The 21,299-nt window shown below is 37.7% G+C and overlaps 2 protein-coding genes across 2 annotated transcripts; both read right to left on the bottom strand.

Annotated features, from left to right (window-relative positions):
- Positions 1–4,656: 4,656 nt before the first annotated feature.
- LOC116197239 lies at positions 4,657–6,417 on the bottom strand. The gene is made up of 2 exons (XM_031527313.1): positions 6,203–6,417; positions 4,657–5,581 (listed from the first exon to the last, which is right to left on the bottom strand). The coding sequence occupies exons 1-2, from the start codon at positions 6,278–6,280 to the stop codon at positions 5,498–5,500; spliced, it is 162 nt and encodes a 53-aa protein (XP_031383173.1). The 5' UTR covers positions 6,281–6,417; the 3' UTR covers positions 4,657–5,497.
- Positions 6,418–6,785: 368 nt separating this feature from the next.
- Positions 6,786–10,470, bottom strand: LOC116197238 (protein ALP1-like). Its single transcript, XM_031527312.1, has 2 exons — positions 9,884–10,470; positions 6,786–7,973 (listed from the first exon to the last, which is right to left on the bottom strand). The coding sequence occupies exons 1-2, from the start codon at positions 10,065–10,067 to the stop codon at positions 6,919–6,921; spliced, it is 1,239 nt and encodes a 412-aa protein (XP_031383172.1). The 5' UTR covers positions 10,068–10,470; the 3' UTR covers positions 6,786–6,918.
- Between the last annotated feature and the right edge of the window lie 10,829 nt (positions 10,471–21,299).

Here is a 21,299-nt window from a genome sequence, read left to right as displayed (position 1 = left end):
AAGTATGAAGGCATATTTGCACGATATTTGAGAAATATAGCCAATGCGGATTATATAATTACCTTGGGCTAACATTATTGTCTCCCCCCTAAAAAAAATCATTTTCATAAACCTAGGCGAACATCATTATTTGCCAAAGGTAAACCAGAAATAACTGCTTCTAGTGATCGCCTGAACTTTAGGCCACATTGTTCAAATCATCATTTATCAAATTACAATGGTGCTTTGGTCATACTGTCAGTGAACATAGTATATGGTTTGCATAATGAACATAATATTTTGTCATCCAGGTGATGTCCATTGTCTTTAGCATTTGCGAAAATGGAGAAATGGGAGAGACCTTGTCTATTGCAAGCATGTTGCAAGCACTGCAAACAAAAGGTTCATTATGTTCTATGTTGCCCATTATAACAATCAACAAATTTATGCGCATAATTTAAATCACACAGTATCAATAGTTGAAACCTTAATCCAAAGAAAATTGGTAGCGTGGAATGGAACATATGGAGACCGAGGGAATTTATTTGTAGAATCATGTGGGCCACTAGGCGATTGAATATGTTCTTCGTAGTATATGGTTACGGCTAATTGGAGAATGTATTCAGAATAATTTAATATGAGGTAGTTGCAAAACGTGTGGATGAATTTCTTGCAGCATTCCCTTAATTATAGGAATAGTTTATGGAATTTTTCTCGCTGATCGATACTCCATGAAATAAATAATGTTGATTTGAGTAAAAATAAGAAATGGCCCGAACCAACTATGATATACTTGTTTTGGAAAGAAGATAATTTGGAAACAAAATAATTTCCTTTTAGATCATGCATCTTTGAATGGAAAATATTCATATTCATCCAAAGAAAATTTAGGTAGGCAAATTTCTTGGAAGAAAAATATCGAAATTGTAACTGGAAAAGAAAAAAAGGGACCTCCGGCGACCTCCATTTCTCATGGCCGTCGACGATGGTTGGTTAAAGGGGTAGTAACTGTCTTGGACAATAAATGGACGGAAACATTATGATTCCGTAAGAGTTGTAACCGGAATAAAAGAAAAAGATCGTTGCATGGCATGACTGTACATGTGCGTCCACGTAGAAAACGATTAACGATGATACCTATGCAGGTCACCGAAGTTGAACATCGTCATTGAGAAAAGAGAGTCACCGGGAGCTATTGTTGGCTGATTATGGAGAAAGATGAACTGATTTAATTGACCCAACCGTTCTTCTAAACTGGATTATTTTTTTGGGCCACTCAACCCAGTTATTTTTTCTATCCAAGACTCTTAAATCGGGGGCAGACTATTTGATTCGAATAATAACCCAGTTAATAAGGTTGGTTATACTTGGGACACGTGTCACAAGGTGACTTGTCCACGTGCCAGACAAATCGAGAATGTCTCGATAATTTAGTGATCGAAATATGAAAACAAAAAAATGGGAAGAGTCTATATAAGGAGTAAAATATGTAAATTATAGATCATCATAATTAAAAGTTGAAAAATTCAATGAATGAGATTTATGTTCCATAGTGGAGCATGTTTTTGAATTCAAGGTTAGATATTTATTACACAAATAAAGGTATATAATATATATATATATATATATCTATATATATTCTTCCCTGTGAACACACAAACAATTGAATTTAGGTTTAGATTTTTATGGGAGAGGAAAACGCGGTTATCGCCGTGGTACCGGCCGCCAGATCAATCAAACTCATTCACATCTAATTTGAATTTTCAATTTTTCCACGTAACTGATTACTTCTCCCCCCCAACCCCCATGCCGTGACGTGAAGGACTTAAATTCTACTATGCTAATTGCTATTCAAACGTGCTTGCGATAGAAATTAAAACCAATGAATCTCACAGAAACTCGAGTATTTGCTCCTGACATGCATGAAGAAAGAAATGTGTTTTTTCGACAATAATACCCCCGATCTTTTATGCGAAGAAATCGGGTATATAATACTCCTGATGTTGCAATTTGCAAATAATAAATATTCATGATCAACCACGTTATATAGATGTTGGTCCCCGGGCATTGATTGATTGATCCCCCGCCTTAATTGATTGGTCGTTGGTCTTTCAGTTCAGTTCGCCGGTTTAGCAAAGTCTTGACTTTGTGTAGTGTTGACCTTTGGACTGTCTATTCCATTTATATATATATATATATATATATATATTTGCGTGTGTGTGTACATAGCAAATTAACTGATCCTTCGGTGTTCCAACGGTTTCGGCAGTCCGATTTTGAAACTACCAAACACTTTCTTCAGTAGCATGGAAATTGAATGCCTTAAGGTACCGGAAAATAGAATGGATTGGAATGGAATACTCATTTATTCATTGCACCTCATTTTCTTATTAGTGTCTCTTACATAAGTTGAAAATAACATCTCCTATTATCATCTTTTTTTTTTTGATGGAATGAACATTCTCTTAATGAAGAATGACAATGGTCATTCCCTCATTTCATGTTATATATTGTGAACCATCATATATGTTCTTTTAATTTATATATCTAAGAATGTATAATATGATATATTGATAAATAAGTTTAATATTATAATTATATTTCTTTATTTTGTGATGATCATTAGAGAAAATCACATTTTTTTTACTCAATACTATTATATTTTCCTATATATAGTCCATTCATTTCCATTTCATTCTATTCCATTCCATTCCAACGTATCAAATGGAATCTATTAGATTGGTAGCTGGAGTAGCATTTGATTTGACCCGACCCGTTCTCACTAAGAGGCTCATTTAGGCCGATTCCAACCCAACTACTTTTATCAGACTGGACCAACTTTCTGTCAATAGGACCTCATGCTATTATATAGATCTAGCTTTGGTTCAACAACCTATTCACGATAAATGAGCCTAAAGAAACCCAATATAGTAGGCGAATCTGAATGTGACTGTGAATATCGTCACGGACTGCATTTCCCCTCCATTTGACGAGACTCAACCTCGGGCTAACCGACTCTGGACTGAAAATGTTAATGCAGACTTGCACCTATTGTAATCCAGGCAGTCCAAAGTTACAATCTGCGTACCTTTGCTCTGCATCATGTCGGGTTAATGCAGAAGGAGATGGTTGTGCTTTTACTTTCTATATATTGTCAATTAACTATGCTTGACGGTAGACATGTATTTAAGTTTCAAAATTGTGAGAGATATTGGTTTCTCAATTCCGGAAAATTGAGTATTAGAGGTTATTTTTCCTCCCAACGAAGGCGCTTCCCAAGGCTTGAATTTGTGCTCTTCTCCTTGTGGGGATTATAGCGGTTTACAACTCAGTCAACACTTCTACAAATAAAAGTAAATTCCGAGAACGATATTGTAGTAGACATATATTGGTAATGAGAAATAACTTAGCTAAAACCCTAATGTAGGAAAAATCCTTTTGGTACATAATAAGATATTTGACAATTGGCATTATATTGGGTAAGGATACAAGTGTTTCAGATTTAAATGACTTTTCTGTAGGTTCATGTTTGGTATGTCAAATGAAATGGAATGATATAGCCTCTTCCCACTTCATTTTTTTATTTAATATAATTTTTTTAAGAACATTCCACTTGAATGGTGAGTAATTTAAGCAACTTTTTCCTAACGTTTCGCATACTTGGAGGAATCTTTGTCGGAGGCAAAAGCATTTATAGGAGAGATTTTAAAATTCAGTGAGGACATATAGCAACAGCCGAAGATTAATTTTCTATAGATACCTTTCTAGTTTTGCTTCTATAATTCAAACTATCTCATTTTTCTTAGTAAGTATGGAAATTGAATGCCTTAATTCAATTAGCAGCTGGAAGAGCTTTTGGTTTTGACCCGACCGATTCTCATTAAGAAGCGCATTTAGGCCGTAACTACTGCCACAAAGACTGGACCAACATTTGGTCGATGGAACCTCAGGTCATTAAACACAGCTCAGGTCAGGGCCACGAAACTTAACCCATTCACGATAAATGAGCCTAAACCTACTTTCAGACTTAACTAAGCAAAACACAACATAGTAGGTGAATCTGCAAGTAACTCTGAGTATCATTCATAATGAGCTTAGGTTGCTGCCATTCATTGGTCTTGACCTCGGGCTAACGGATTCTGGACTGACGATGTTTAGGTAGACTTGCACGTATTGCAATCCAGTCCAGTGTACATCTGCTCTGCATCACGTTGGGTTAATGCAGAAGGAAATGGTTTTACTTTTTAATCACGATTGGAAAGGGATCTGAAAAGTTCATTCATCGATTCACGAAGATCATTACAAAGTTCTTAGGCTTCAATCAAGAACACGCACAAGCAACAGCATGGTTCTTAACCCAACAATACATATCCCAAACACAATGAGTTACTTGCTGGTCATCTAACCCATCCCAGTTCCAAGCAATTTTCACTATCTGCAGTAACAATCTTACAGCGGAAACATCTCCTCTGTACATTTGATAATATCCTTGGTAACACGATATAATAGTGAACTGTTTCCATCATCACTGGAAACTAAAGAAGCAATGAAGTAGTCAGCTAATATAATAAACACCTCGCAAGTGAGAAAATTTGGATACAAGAATTCAACAGAGGATGTACAAAGTGCTCCTAATGGAACTTCGAAATTTGATAACGAGAGAGATAGAGGTAGCCAGAAGCATGAAAGTAAATCAAATATAGCAACATACCACTCCACAAATGCACGAATACTTAAGTTCCAGTCACCAACAATGCATATGAAGCACAGAAATTCCAATCATCACATCTAATGGCATTTCTCGATAGCCCTGTCAATGCAATGATTCAAGACACAACTGTGATCTGTTCTGTCTTATAGGATTATAATTAGCTCTGCCTATCATAGATCATCCCCAACTAGTTTATTCCTTGAGTTCCAGAGTTCCTCTTCTTTCATCCAGGCTTACTCCTGAAAGCTATAAGTAGAACAAGTTAGTTATTACTTCACAAGGACCATCACTAATGTTCTGTTCGATGAGACTTGGATGGAAGAGGGATGCTTTCCATTCCTTGAGAATGAAGTCTTAATATGGCTCCTATGTCATTCGAGACAAGAAACATCCCAAAATCGATTTATGTAGAATCCTCTACTGAATGAATTAGAAATAAGAACATTGCTCAACTGCAAGAGAAAAAGTCCATATCCGGAATATAGAGGGTGCACTTATGCTTCTTCTGCAGTGATAAGAACAAATGAGCGCATGAGCCTAATCAGCAGCACCCTTTTGTTATTCACGTCTAGTCTTCTGCATATCTAACACTATTTTGACATAACCATGAGACACAAACAGAAAGGATCATTAGTTCAAAGTACCGAGAACAATGTCAGAATTTCGTAGCGTTCAGATGCCAATCTACGCCAACTAGCGTCGCAATGTTCAGATGCCAATCTACTCCGACGTGCTAGTTCTTGTCAGCCTGAGAAACATTAAAAGTACATTTCTCAGACTCGATCCTGAACTCTAGTAAATGGGGTTTCACTTATCTCCTTCATCGCTTTCATTGAGATTCCCAAACTTCTGCTTGAAAGAATCCTGCTTCTGCATCCACATCATGTGACCCTGCAAACCCAATCAAACAATCATCAGGTGTTCCTCCCGCCATAAGATATCCAAGGAAGTAGACAGCACAACACTTAGCAAAATATGTTCCACCAAACACTTCTCGCTCATGTTATCCGGTAATTAGAATCTTCACAACGAATGAAGTTATGATAGATATCATATCATCCGCCTAAGCATGTGTGTGCTTTATACTTGTTGATTATTCAAAGCTCTCGGGCCACATCTAGCACGAAGCATTAAACACAACCGAATCGAATTTTCCAGTGCAGAACAACTAATCACTGCTGTCCACAACAGTCACTTATTGTGAAACATTACTGCATTGAACTTATGACCGAAACCAACTGCAAAAGATCCCGATTGGGATCGAACATGGCATGTAACACATCCCCATTATGTCATTCATCTTCAAGTCCCGATTGGGATCGAACATGGCAGGTAACACATCCCCACTTATGTCATTCATCTTCAAGTGACAACTTTCCCAAGAACAGTGTTCCAACAAACAACTCAACCAATATACCCAATAATTAGCCCCAAGAATGCGAATTTGAACGATTCCTAATCACAGCCAATCAAGAGAATTTCAACAAATCATGGGGTTTTTCGAGTGCCCACCTGCAGAGCAGCGGCCCAAGCAATGAGGAAGGAGGCGAACCAGAACTTCTTGTCCTTCAGCAGCTTCTGGGCTTCCATCTTGTCATGTATATAACAATACCCTTCCTATTCGCACCACTTCCTTGGCCGGGGGAGGCTCCCGTTCGCTGTTTCCCGACAATTGTTCGACGCCGGCCACGGCGGGATTTTGCTCTCCGTGCAAAAGCTCGGTTTTTCGCGATAAATCTGTTGGAGACGGGCCGGGCCGACTGAGTTGTGTCAGGCCCGAATAATAGTCTGTTCAATACAAGCCCGTCAAGCCCGAAGAATAAGCTCTCAAGTCAATATTCTAGTCAGAAATTCAACATGCTGGACTTACTGAAAAGATTCACTAATCAGGACAATTGAAAACCGCATGAGTCGTCCACCTCCCGGGGCGAGCGGCTATCCAACCGGGCCTATAAACCGATCAGGATGCACATTTGCGAAGAAACAATGCAGGTTTTAGAATCTCGGAGATAGGATAGTCTATAGTCACGTCTAAATCGAAGACGTCATTTTAAGCCGGGATTGATCTCATTCACACGACTGGAGAGGATGAAGAGAACTCCAAATAACATACTGACGTTCACAACTCTCCCGGTAAAAAAAACCATTCTTACTATAACATCTTGTTCCATGTCAGTTTCCGATGAGTACAACTACAAAAAAAACTACTCTGCACCTTCAGCCACAAATCATGGCGGCAGTTTTCCCGACAAATACAATGAGAGCTTCTCCCTGATCAGTGATCCCTCACTAACGGCGAGATCGCAGACTTGCTGCCTGTAGCCCGCGTCGTGCTCGTGAGACAGAACCATCTCATCCTGGACCTCGTCCTCGAGGTCAATGATAATGTTGTGGAGCAGACAGCAGACGAATATGATCCTCGGCAGCTTGTTCCGGTCGGGCATCCACATCACTCCTCCGATCATCTTCCACATCTCCTTCAGCCTTGCCAATGCTCTCTGGGCCACTATCCGGGTTGCAAAGTGCCGCCTGTTGAACCTGGCACGATGGTCCTCAGTCTGGGCCCGTGCCTTCCCCTTGAAGGGGGTTAGTAGCCACGGTAAGAGTGGGAAGCCCGAGTCCCCAACTATGTACTCCCTCAGTTCTGTTCCTTCAAAGAGTGAGGCCTTCTTCCCGTTCAGCCTCTTACCTTCCTCTGCTAGCCCATAAAAGCCCGAACTCTTAAGGATGGTAGCATCACTGAGCTTTCCGGGCCAGCCTGTGATTATATCACGAAACCGGAGGTCTGGATCCACAATCACCTGCAAAACCATACTGCAGTTCTTCTCTCGATCATACCAGACGTCATTGGATCCATCCACATTGGACAAGTTCATAAGGATATGGGTGGTGTCAATTGCCCCACAACAATTCGGCAGTCCTCGGATCTTCTCGAACTTGGACTTGATCTGGCCTATCTCAGCCCCGTCTGAGGGCCAATAGAGATGGGAGATCCCTCTCTCCTCCATGGCCTCCACAAAGCGCCACGTCACATGGGAGACGGTTGATTGGCTGATTTTGAAGGATTCCCCAATGCTTGTTAATGACTTCCCAGAGTTGAGCCGCCTTAAGGCTACGGCCACTTGGTCGTTTAACGACAGGGGCTCCCCTGAAAGATCGGTGAAGTTGGAGGGCTTAGTTTTCAATTCCTCCCCGACGAGTGAGCATATGTAGTCAAATGTCTTCCTCGATATTCTAAAGATAGACTCAAATTCCTTTGGCTTCCCTGACTGTGATGAAGGACCTACAGCAATTTGGTTGCGAAAAGAAATTAGAATATACATATACATATATGTATTTGCTAATGGAAAGATTTCAAGATGCCTCAGCTTTGGCAAGACGAAATGAATACGAGACAGGAGAAGTAATGAAATTTTGAGAGACAAATGCATTACGTAAATAAAAGTTGACAAAAGGACAAACACAGACTCATGCTTCGAATATGTAGAATGTTGTTGCCACTCTTTTACTGCAAGAATTAACCTAGCATCAGATATTAGACCTATATGTCCTGAGAAGGTAAAATGTTTGAGTTCTGAAATTACAACATTGTCAAATACCTACCTGATCTTTATCAGCCCATCGGAACTACTCAAACAATAGCATGTGCTATTATTATACTCCGTACTAAAGTCCTGCAATTAACAAATTACATTCTCTGTTCGCTACTTATCAAAAAGGTATTCTCTTCACTGATCTTGGTGAACCCCCTAGATATTGATGCAACGGGAATTCACCACGAAACATTAAACAGCCACTGAAAATATGAAATTTGAAGGCCGCTCCCTCAGCTTAATCACTGAAGACCTTAATATCTTTAACATCCCTCCTGAAGAAGGTCAGACGGGAGAAATTCTAAACCACAAACCACCCCCCCCCCCCCCCCCCCCCCCCCCCCCCCCCCACCCAAGACAGGCTATTACATGAGATCATATGTATGAAGAGAGTCTGGTGTTCAAACTTGCATCTGCACCTCATGCTAGTAAAAGCCCGAACATTTGGAGCTTCCACAAATTTGTCGGGTTATACATAGGAGGTTGCATATACTTGTTCTATAAAGAAACAGGATAACTAATACACTGTCTCCCCGTTAATTTGAACACTGCTGCTGGAGTGGATCCTTAATAACAATCTCATACAAACTACTAATAAACATATTGTATAAAGTGGATCGGGTGAAGTGGAGGGATTTATCCCTTTCCTTGACTTCTTATTACTCTGTGAAAGACCTTTATTCTCAGTTAGTTCCCTTTGGCAATAAATATGAAGGGCTATCTCATAAGAAACACGAACTATTATTTCAATGAAAAACAAAACATAGATAAACATTTTTAAGGCCTGTTCAACAAGAAAAATGAGTTGACTGAATTTCTAACCCACTAACTAACTGATCCAAGCACATTTTAAATATCAATACTCGGGCAATTTATACTCTAGGATTGGAGAAGTTGCTTCTTTGTCCAAGTGGTCAGGTATTGACTCACGGAGAAAAAGAAATAATCTTTCGATATTAAACCAACTTGATACTGCAGAAATAGTATGAATCTAACAGCATGAGCTGCTAACACTACACTCTCCAATGCCCTCAAAGTTATATAGTGTCCAGGTAGTCATTTGTTGTACAATGCTCTAACTTGCTCCACCATGGATGTGCATTCAGTTACATTTGTTAAAAATATAGAACTCATTCTATCTATAATGATCAATTTCTGTGACGAACGAGGAACACTATATCCTACAAAACCATTGTTAAGTACCACGATACAACCGTTTAGATATGCTAAGAGTGTGAGTCGATACCACAGCGTACAAAAGCAAGAAGAACAGGGGGAAACTAGGATTAGAAGCCAAAATGTATGTTCCTCTACTGGGTCAGTGTTCCACTTAAAAGCTGAAACTTCTGAGATGAAACGTCAATAATGCATATCATAAGCAGCTTAGTGAGCAAGCTGGAAGGAAAAAAAAAAAAAACACCAATCAAGGAGAATGTTCGAGCAATTAATCCACGGGCAGAGGCATTCTTTCAAGTGAACACCCGATAAATCTAGCAACAACCCATCAGAAACAAATGCAACCGGAACGAATCAAGAACAAGCTCAGGGGCACTGGATCAGTCAAAACCCAGAGAGGAGACAGAAGAATGTTCTTGCCTACCTGTAATCCTCTTGGAGAAATCATCCCACCAATCGAAGCTCTGCCGGGGCTGAGCACTCAACAGTGTCACGTTCGAGTCAACCTTGTCGCTGTCTCCTCCCTTGTTGTTGCTGTTCTTGTTCTTCCTCCTCCTCTTGGTCTTCTTGAGGACCCCTCCTCCTCCCCTGACGGGTCCCATTGGCATGAGAACTCGAACAGCAGCACGGCAGCGGGATTCAAAGACGCAGGGAATCAAGAATTTCAGGGGACGGGATTGTGATTTGCCGGGGGAGGCGATTGGTGGTGGGTCTTACGCTACAGAGGGGGGGGACACAGTGGAGGGAGTGTCGAGAATGGGGAGTGACATTGTTCTGGGTTGAATATAAAGCATGCGATGATAAGTCAATGAAGAATGTAACAAAGGAAAGGAAGTGGGGAAGAGGAGGAAGGACAAAGGCTTCGTTTTAGGTGACGTGGGGTTGATGTTTTTGTTTGTTCGGTCTGGGCAAACAGAACAGAGAAAGGCCAAAGACAATGGAAGAAGAAGGAAGGATGAACTTCTTCTTCACTGACATCAAAGCATCGACTCCTCTGATCTTCTTCTTATTCTTCTTCTTGTTCTTTAGTTCTTACATTTGGTTTATGTTTGTTTTGTTGGGGAAGTTTATGAAGCTGTTTGCTAAATTGGGTTACCACGGCTTGGCTTCACGAATTCCTGGTTGAAAAATAATATTTTATAGGATTAATTATTTAAAAAAGTATGAAATTTACGTTTTTTTTTTCTAGGTGGTACAATCTTCAGAAAATAATATATAAATATATGACCTTTTACATTTTTTATATATATTTAACACAACCTTTATAGAGTAGCACAAAAGTGCACGATATTTGCCATTTTCCTTAATATAACACGATCTTTAAAAACAGCACAAAAAGGTAAGATGTTTAAGTTTAGTTGCGATTATAGTACGACGTCAATTATTCATCAAATGTAGCGGGAACAACTAACGGCGCCTCGTGGCACAACATAATTGGATGAGTAGGTCCCACTTACATTTATTTGATTAAAAAATAATTCTAAAGTTTAACAAAAATTAAAAAAGATGATTTTTTTCTTAAGAAAGGAAAGAAGCAGATTGTAGATTGTTAGCACGTAATTAGAGTCTCCATTGCCGAAATGAAAAAAGCCCTCAATTCGGGCTCTTTCGATTTCGACGGTGGGTGTACCGATTATGACCACCACTCACATAATTGAGATCCTATTGCGGCTAGCGACTCCAATTGAGAAATGATAGCCACCGACATAGCCACCATCGTCGGCCCCTTCCCATTTCCTATTATTAAGTTGAATCCCCATTTCTTGTCTTTTAATTTTTTAAATTATTTTTTAATTAAATAAAGACCTACTGAATTTACTCATTCAATTATGTTGTGTCACACATCATCTTTAGCTCCATATTAGTCGTTCCTGTTACAATATGACGAAATAATTGATGTCGTGCTAGAAATGTAATTAAACCTGAAGGTTGTGTCTTTTTGTCGTTCATGTATTTTTGTACTACTCTCAAAAGGTCGTGCTATATTTAGAAAAAAAAAATGCAAATGTAGTGCATTTCTATGCTATTTTTTAAATGACGTGTTATATTTAGAAAAAAGTACAAAATGCTGTACTTTTTTTGGTGATTAACCCAATTTTATTTTGTGCTTTAATAATGTAAATTTTTTTTAAAAGAAAAACAATTTTTATCATGAAAATCTAATCTTTTACATTTATTCACTTAATTTTATGTGCACTCTAGCATTTGCAAATCTAATGGGTCCGACTAATCAAGTTCGAGCTGGATCAGTTCAATAAGAGGATAATACTCTCTCAAAATATATATTTTTTTCAATCATAAATCTTGAACTCGAAGCTTTATTTGGAAAACAAACTCTTTTTCTTCGGTGTAACTTATGGTATCCGGAAATCTAATTGGCATCCTGACTAATCTAGTCATATTGGTACATATATACATTTAATTAATTCCTGCAGATCCAATCAGCTCTAGAATACATAAATATAATTTTTCTTTAATAGGAGATTCACATGAATTATTTCCAAAAAAGAAAGTATACATGAAATATATATATATAGATATAGATATTGCTGATAGTTCAGTACATATTTTTTATTTTTCCACATCATATATAACTAATTTGAATTCTTAAATTCTCATCAATATAATATGGACCGTTCATTTTTATGAGTTTTAAAATTTCAAAAACATCCCTGAAAAATCACGATCCAGTCCCTTTGTTATATAAAATGTTATTTTTACCCATAATTCTTTCCGTCAGCCTTCAATCCCATCACAAATCCGGATTGATGACATGGATTCCTATTATTGCTTCACGTGTAATATTAAGCCAAACCGGTTAAGCAAATCGATTTACGAGAATCTCAATCAAACGGTTTAATAAAAACGGTTTTCCACTCTCTCCTCTCTCCACGATTCTCAGGCTCTCAGCCATAATTCTTTGTCTCAACTCTCCTCGACAATGTGTGATACAGAAACCTGAATAGATTTTCTGAGGTTGATGCAGCTTAGGATACCTGTTGTCCATGCATGAAGCAGCAAGAAATCCTCCATTTGAATCCTGACACGGGCTAGATACACCATGTAACCTTCGTTCCTGGTAAATTCAACATCTCAGGTTAAGTAATGTGATGAAACGAGAATTACAAAAGAAGCAAAAACTAATGCATCTTTTTGGTACCAAACCTTTTTAGTTGGTGACTCAGGATTAGGGCACGTCTGTGTGACTTGAGCTTTCAATTTTCTTGATTACGCTGACACAGAGTTCAAGAATCGAGACCAAATAGTAGAGTCGCTCAAGTTGAGCTTTGGCTGGGATTTCTCGGAAGTGAATACATACCTATCCACTGCTCCAGCCGTTGCCACCAAAACTTCATCCTTGAGATAAAGAACTGATGTAATATGCTCATGGAAGTAGCCTTGTAAGTGTTTGCGAGGCATTATCATTTATCAACGGACATCACAAAAGGAGAAACTCAAAGCTGCTTGATGAAGCTCCCGAAATCGTCAATGGAGGATTATTGTTTCATTAATTTTTATTTTTTTTATCTTCTTCGTGATGGTTAATTTGCAACACCAGTGAAGGTTTATGGGATCAAAATAGGAAAGTGAAGAATGAAAATACTTTAAAAAATTATGTAAAGTGGATGGTCCGTATTAAGCGAAGGGGATCTAAGGGCTTATTTTGATTTTGTACGGTGTGGAAAAACTAAAATTATGCACCGTAGAACTAGGGTTTTTTCTTTTGCACTTTTTTTGTTTAAAATCAGTGAATGTTATGTCAAGCGAAAAAAAAAAAGAGTAAACTTTATGGAAGAAAACATAGTCAATTTGTTTTAGTAAGGTTACCCGTAGAAGTCGAGATTCCGATGTGCTTAAATAAGGGCGAATGGCGACCAACTTTGTGTGTGTGTGTGTGTTTTTTTTTTAAAAAAAATAGATCCTATGTAATTGTTAGTAGTATTTTGATATATACTTGATAATTTTTGGACGACTAGCTCTTTTTCATCTTATTTTGTTTTAAGTTGTTGACCGATTTGATAGCGTTTTACAAGGTTTCTTCGTCCAGAGGGAAGAAACAAACAAAACCAAAGGATTAAAGAACAAACAAGCTAAATGATAGGCATATTATGAATAATTAAAATCACTTTACATATATAATTGGCTCAATAATTTCTTCACAAAAGCTATTATACAATATAAGAGCTGTTAGAGAAGAAAAAAAAAAGTACCTGGGTACTAAAACTTACCATACTAGCTTTGTAGGCTAGATTTATTTCATCGAGGAATAATTCCTTATGCTACATTTGTTTCGTAGTAATGGAATTAGCGGTGAATATAATAGATAGGGAATATGAATTAATAAGTAATAGAATGAAGATTGCATTCAAGTTTATTTGTTTGGTTGGATGTAATATGAGAAATGTGAATTACAACTCTCAAATTTGGATTCAAAGAATTCATGTATAGGCTTTGACTCAAAATACAAAACTGCCCTTCCTCTACATAGAAGGAAATGCCTAATAAATATTAACAGTATATTTATTTAAAATTAAATATTATATAATATTTATTAAGAATATAAAAAACTGAAATAATAAAATAACATAAAAAAGAAAAGAGGAGACGAACAGTCCCCTTGTTCGCTGGAGCTCAAAGCTCCGGCGAGCCAGGGGCTCCCGAGCCACGCCCAAGGCTAGAACCCAATGCGTACCCAGCCACGGGGCTCGCTAGATGGGTTCGACGAACCCGAGCTCGAGGGCTAGAGAGAGAACTTGAATCAAATAACGTTGTAAGGTCAATCTATTTACCGCTAGTCTAGATAATGCTTTTCTTTGTTCACTAATAAATCCACTAATTAAACTCATGTTTCTATAATCAATTTGATCTCCCGGGGGCGAGTAATCTCCTTTAATTGTGAGACATTTGCTGGATTTAAAGGGCTCCATTTTGGGAGGAATATCATTTTCCAACGATCATATATAACAAGATATTGTAAGCATCAGCTTAAATTCGAAGGAATTAGTTTTACAACCTATCTTTGCACCTGGTTATTTAATTTTTTTTTTGTCAAATTATTCTTTTATTTGATTCTTACTCTAATAACCAGTCAAGAGAAGGTACCATGAGATTGTCAATTTACAAAGCCAAAAAAAAAGAAGAAGAAAAAACTGAAATAAATGTTAGAATTCAATATGATAAAATACAATAATATTTCATTAGAAAAGAAAAGCTCAGTTTTATCTAACCACGTTGCTCAATGAGTCCATGTTTTCCTTAAGTTTGTGTCTTGATATTGCTATTTTATTATTTGACTTTTAATTTCTACCAATTTTTGAAAAGAAAATATCTTATTAGTTTAACATGATTTTTTTTTCTTAAATAATACGATGATGATGATGATGATATGGTTCTCATCTCTACTCTACTATATAAGGGGAGCAATTAGTGTGCTTAGTGAAATAATATTCCACCAAATGATAATAATTTTTGTTTAATGACCTCTGGGTAACTTCAATATGATTATGTTCACTAATCTATCTTTTCAGGATTATAAAAATTTCAAGACAAAATAATCTTAGGAGAAAAATAAATTCGCAGAACGAAAGCAGATAGATGGAAGCGGAACCTGTTCCTCTAGATTATGTTGACTCTATACTCTTCTGCAGAGTGCCATAGCATTCCATGGGGAATATATATATATATATATACACACATATATACCTAATGTCAAATAGCGTAAAAGAGGAGCAACTGGAGCATTTTAGCGAGCACTTGACATGCATAAGAGTAAAGGACATAATCATAAATAAAATAAAATAAAAAGACACATTGCAAGACTCAAATGGATAATAAACTCCATCAAAGAACAGGGAAAAAAGAAGAAGGCAAATACAGTCGACTGGAGGCACATCTCCCCTGTTTGGTGCGAAATCGAATCGAATCATAAAATCAATTATTTTTCAGGACAGTTTTCTTCTTCTAATTATATTTCAGTTACGATTAGTAAAATTCTTATCTAAAAAATTCGGAACGATTACGATTCAGGCTAGAAATCGTGCCGAACTGTTTCACACCCACCCTCCACATGTAAGGTCGAGGAAGAGACGAAACAGAGAATCCTTCTCTTCCTTACCTTGGCTGTTGCTTTCTCTTGTCTTTTTTTTTTCCTCTTGCTTTTACTTGTCATGATTATATGTATATATATATATATATATATATATTATGAATAAGTTATTGTCAAGATTATTAGGATTATTTGTCTTTTTTTTATTAATTCTGATATCCGGAAACCTAATAAATCCCGACTAATCCAGTCGAGCCGAATCGATCCACTAAGAGGTAAAGCTCTCTCAGTGTAAATTTTCTTCGTTCATAAGACTCAAACCCGACACCTCGCTTAAGGAGCATTATTATTAATTATTGATATGTTCTCTGGGGTGTCGCTCATAAAAAATGTTTGTTGCGATGATCACCGGCCACCACCGCCAAGGTCGTCGGCCGTCCAAGAGGTCACCGGCGATAAACTCGACCACACTCATGAATCATGTTTCTTTAATTTATGCCAAACTTTTACGCTCTCTTTAAGGGGTTTTTACTCCAAATGGCCGATGGTTTACTCATTTTGTCAAATCTATCATATGCTTTTTTTTTGTCAAATCTATCCCATGGTTTACTTTTTGCATCAAATCTATCCCGCCGTTATCTTTTCCGTTGACATCTAACGGCTGTGCTAAAGTGGCAAGTGAAGAGATAGTGGGCCACACTTGCCACGTGGGCGCCACGTCAGCACGACAGTAAGATGTCGACGGAAAAGATAACGTCGGGATAGATTTGATGCAAAAAGTAAATCATGGGATAGATTTGACAAAAAAAAAACATATAATAGATTTGACAAAATGGTAAACCATGGGTCATTTTAGGTAAATTTCCCTCTCTTTAAAATAAAAGTGGTTTTTTTTATGTGGTACATGGTATTTGAAAGTCCAATGAATCTCGACTAATTCAATTCGAACGAGCCCCGATTAATTCAGTTCGAATCAAGTTAACCCATTAAAGGGTAAAACTCTCGTAGCGTAAATTTTTTTCATTCATGATTAGACTCGAACTCAATACCATATTTAAGAGGAACAAGGGCCGTACCACTTAAACCAATCCAAGCCAATAAATGTATCATGTAACAATGTCATAAGCCAATAAGTATTTGTCATTTTTTTTTGTAAATAAAATTAAGAAAAATCCATTGTTGACAAAAATAATTTGTTACTGCGAAAATAATTTTTTTTATGTATCTTGTGACATAATTCTAGGTGATATCTCCGCTATACACAAGACTTTCTCGAAATAAAAGAGGTTTGATCCTCCTTGAGTATATATCTTTTTCATTTCCATATATATTTCAAATAACTCGAGCTAGTATGCTATATCAGCAGCACATTCTACACGCGCGTGCAGTTTGGTATTACTATTTGGTGATTTTTTTTTCATCATTCAAATCTGCCAAGACAAAGATGAAAAAGAATGGTTGTTAGAACTTTAATTTGTTTCGATTACAAGTTGTTTTAATCTAAGGGTAGGCATCTATTTTATATTTTGTCTCCCCTAAATTCCAACATTATCTTCCGGTGAAAATATAAATTTTGACATCGAAATAACTTAATTATAATTAAATGAACCAGCCGCTCTTAATAATTAAGTTTAATCTTAACTGAAAATAATTTGCTATCTCACTTATGTGTGCACTTTGACAGTACGAGTTTTACCACATACGAAGTATTGTTTATTAAAGTTTCTTACCCCTTATTCTCCTTTATAAGTGATTTAAGTGATCTTGATCCGATTGATGCTCATGCTACTTAAAGCTTCTATCCTTTCGTCCTCCTATAAACCTATTAATCCAGTTCGATTAAGATTATATATACTATTGCAATGGTGATATAATTTCAAGTATCCTGTCTCATCTAGGGCAGGCTCCGGATTCTAAGACATCATGGAAATCTCCCTCTCAAGCTTCTCGCGATCTTTGAGGCGATGTTTGCAACGGGCCGCCTCTATTATTTAAGGTACGAATCCGGTGGAGGAACATTACAAAAGTAGATGATGGATTCTGAACAGTCGTAATCACATCTGTACAGTCGTCGCAATTTAGCAAAAAAGAGTATAGGAAGCAGACAATTTAACGATTTAGCAAAAAAGAGGATAGGAAGCAGACAATTTAGTAAAAAAAAGGATAGGAAGCAGACAAGGCAAACGAGGTCGTTTTACACCCTTTTTAGACATGTCGACTTCAGCCCGGCTCGGCTTCCTACGTGGAACTCTGCAATGTTCTGGCCTTGGAAATTTCTGCCTCACCCTCACTCTCTAAAATGCATTTGATTGCACCATCCCGTCTGTCAGCACCCCACCAAAAAATTCGGGTGCGCACACCGTCTCACTTCACCAGCCCTCGAAACCATCGCGATGAAGAAGAAGACTATGAAATCAAGGAATCTCCATCATATAGAGTCTTTCGGTCCTCCACCACCCCCACCCTCACCTCCACAAGAATTTCCTTTTCCCTTTCAGTATCCTCCGCTGCCTCCGCCTCCTCCTCCGCCACCCACAGTATGTCGCTTTTATCCGTGCTTTCCCCCAATGATCGTCGTGGAAGGAGCTCCACCAACTGCTGCCGCCCACCACCACCACCACCGCAGCTTGTGGGTCATAGGAGGGGGTATCGTCGCCGGGGTGATTGCCTTCTTGACCATCTACGATGGTCTCTTCACCTGCATACAAAACACCGAGGACATGATAAAAGATTTTGCTAGGTGAATAGTTAAAGGCGAAGAAGGGACGAGCCGAAGGGCAGCCTGGAAGACCGAGAGCGATGCTGATGCAGCTGAGTTGCAGCAGTCGGTTTCTTCCACCCTGGAGTCGAAGGAGGAGGAGAGTCAGGAAATAATCATAACTTTCATCACGTCAAGATACGTAATAATCAAGGATGTTTTTGCAATGGTACATTAAAAATCGTCACTATGGTAACACAGAATATGAACTGTTAGATTTTTATTCTTAAATCTCAACCACTCATTTTTATCAAACATAAAAATATATACTTTTGTTGCATGAACGTATGCATGTAGACAGGTTATTATGTCTCTCCATATCGACTAGGAAGAAATACACAATAATTTTCATATGAAGATATGAACACCATAGAAAAAATGTATATGACATCATTCATGACGCAACGCAAAAGTGCTTGGAGGATATTTATTTTAGACCAACAAGGAGTTCGATTTTTCAAATTTATTAATTAAGCAATTCAACAACTAATTAGAATTCATAAAAACTAATAAGGAGTTTCAATATCCATTTTTCTGAATCCTAATAAAATTAAGAGGTGTTGTCACCTTATTTGCTGAAAATAATCAGTGTTTCGATGGTGGCTTTCTCAGAGTACAAGATGCTTGCAAAAGCCAATATTCTGAGTTTCAACTATGCCAAACTGAAAGTCCCTATCAGCTTGGAGAACTAGGAAAATAAGGCTTGAAATAGTTGCTGCATAATAGCTTTAAAATAATTGAGTCGAGCTTATACCTGAGCGTAAACTTTTCAAATGTCAACCTAACTGAGCTCGAGAGACTTGAATGTGAATTAGTTCGGCAAATTAAGGGATCAACCCGGCAGCTTTCGACTCCGCTCGACTCCAGTACGCCCTAGAGACCGAAGGCAGGATGCTACTTAAATCGGGACTAGCTGTTTGCGAAGCATACCAAGAAAGAAATACGGACCTTATATTTAACATGGGTCGGGCTGTGTTAAACTTGAGCCAACTAATTATTTCTGTTGTGCAGGAAAATTGAGACCCATTTATCTTACAAATGTATGGTTTTATATAATGAACTGGGCCCATTTAGATCGATCTGAACCAAACATCAGGACGGAGGGCTGAGAGTGAGGGTCCCCAAAATCCTTATCATGCGCTGCACACATTGGAACAGCCATTAACCCTTTTATATATTCTTAATTACGAATAAATTCAGGAAAACAAAATACCACTTTTTAAGAAATTAATTAAGAATGCATGCATGGTTCGACCAATATCCCGTGCGAGAGCTGCATGTGCTTATAATTAATTAGTCGTAGATCATTGTATCTTGCTTCCATCAAATGCCAAGTATATATAATTTCTCGAAAAAGATCAATCGTCGAATAATAAGAAATGTCAATTTTGATCATTGTTTTCATAAATATATTTGAGTCTAAAATAATATGAATAAAAGAGGGTGTAGTGCAGTGACGCATGCTCTCTCCTATTGACCTAGGGATCGCATGTTTGATACCTAATGAGACTATCCGTGCCTCTTTATTAGTTATTTAGGATTTATCTTTTATTGTACTTGGCATTGGGCATCTTTTGCAACCGAAAAACAATAATGTGATATTGTAGTGGATTTAAAACAATTCTTCGCAAAATGAATTTTCATTAAAAATATAATCCCTAGTGATATATATCCAATACATATGATTTGCATATATAAAAATAAGTTTTATTACACCCTTGAATATATTAAATTTTGAGCTCTTAACATTAGAGTATATCACAATTTATTTAATGTGCAAGAAAAAAAAGAGAACAAATACTTTTTTTTCTTTTTCTTCCAAAAAAGGGAAAAACCGACTCACTTACTGGCGGCCTTTCCTCACTGCCACCTCTCCTCCTTTCCTCACTGGTTTTCCCATTCCTGAAGTGAATGACAGGCCGATTAATGAACCACGTACGATGAGAGCCCTCCTGCAACTGCTACTTCCTCATCCTCCTTCTCCACCAATGGCTGCCACGGCCCAACTGGCGTCCAGCGACTCCTTCTCCATCTTTGGCAGCATGGAACCTTGGTTGAACTGAAAGTAGTCATCATAGTATGCATAACATGCATCATCCTTGGGCGGATGATCTCCATCTTTATTTGGATTTTAGGTTGTTGTGTTGAACAATGCATCGAAGACGTGCAGATGCAGAGGGATATGATCAGCAGGGAGCTCGGGAAGAGCGAGCAAAGGCGCACCTGGAAATGCAGGGAAGCACAACTGCCTCCACCTCGTCCCACTCTGGCCCAGGCAGCTTCTCCTCCATCTTCACCACCAGTTATGGCTCCCAGCCTGGCTCCATACTTCGGCACCACTGGCGAGTGCCCTGACTGGCATGGAGCTAGGGATTCTATACACACTGTGAAGAGTTTTAAGGAATTAGTTGTGTTTAGCTAGCAATTTTTTCTACTTTTTCAATTGGCCTTTTTTATTGACAGATATATTATTATTTAATTAATTGATCTCATGATCATTGAACTTTTTAGCATTGACGTGAACAATTTCATATATACGTGTATATATATATATATATATATGTTAGAATTAATTCATCCATGCCAACATCATTAGTGGTTTTGAGGAGAAAAAGATGTAGTGAGAGACGAAATGGGAGAAGTGTTAAATTGCATGAGCATCCATCGGATCAAGATCACTTATAAAGAAGAATAAGTAGTTAACAAAACTTAAAAGAAATAACACTTCTTATGCGTAAAACTTATCTTGTGTGGCTATGATATGTGATATTAATCGCACGTAAGTTAGATAGCAAATAATTTTTAGTTAAAGGTTAAACTCAATTATTAAGAAACAGTGACCTGTTCGTTCAATAATAATTAAGTTATTTCAAATGTCAAAATTTATTTTCACTGAAAAATAATGTCGGAATTTAGGGGGCGGGACAAAAAGGTAAAATTGTGGATGCCCGGCCTTAGATTAATTGCAAATTTTTTTTTTCTTTTTTCTTTTCACTGATGACAAACGAGGGCCATCATCATGTGTATATGTATATC

Source organism: Punica granatum, chromosome 2 (assembly GCF_007655135.1).
Source record: "Punica granatum isolate Tunisia-2019 chromosome 2, ASM765513v2, whole genome shotgun sequence".
Lineage (NCBI taxonomy): Eukaryota > Viridiplantae > Streptophyta > Magnoliopsida > Myrtales > Lythraceae > Punica > Punica granatum.
This window is presented reverse-complemented; position numbering and strand designations above follow the sequence as displayed.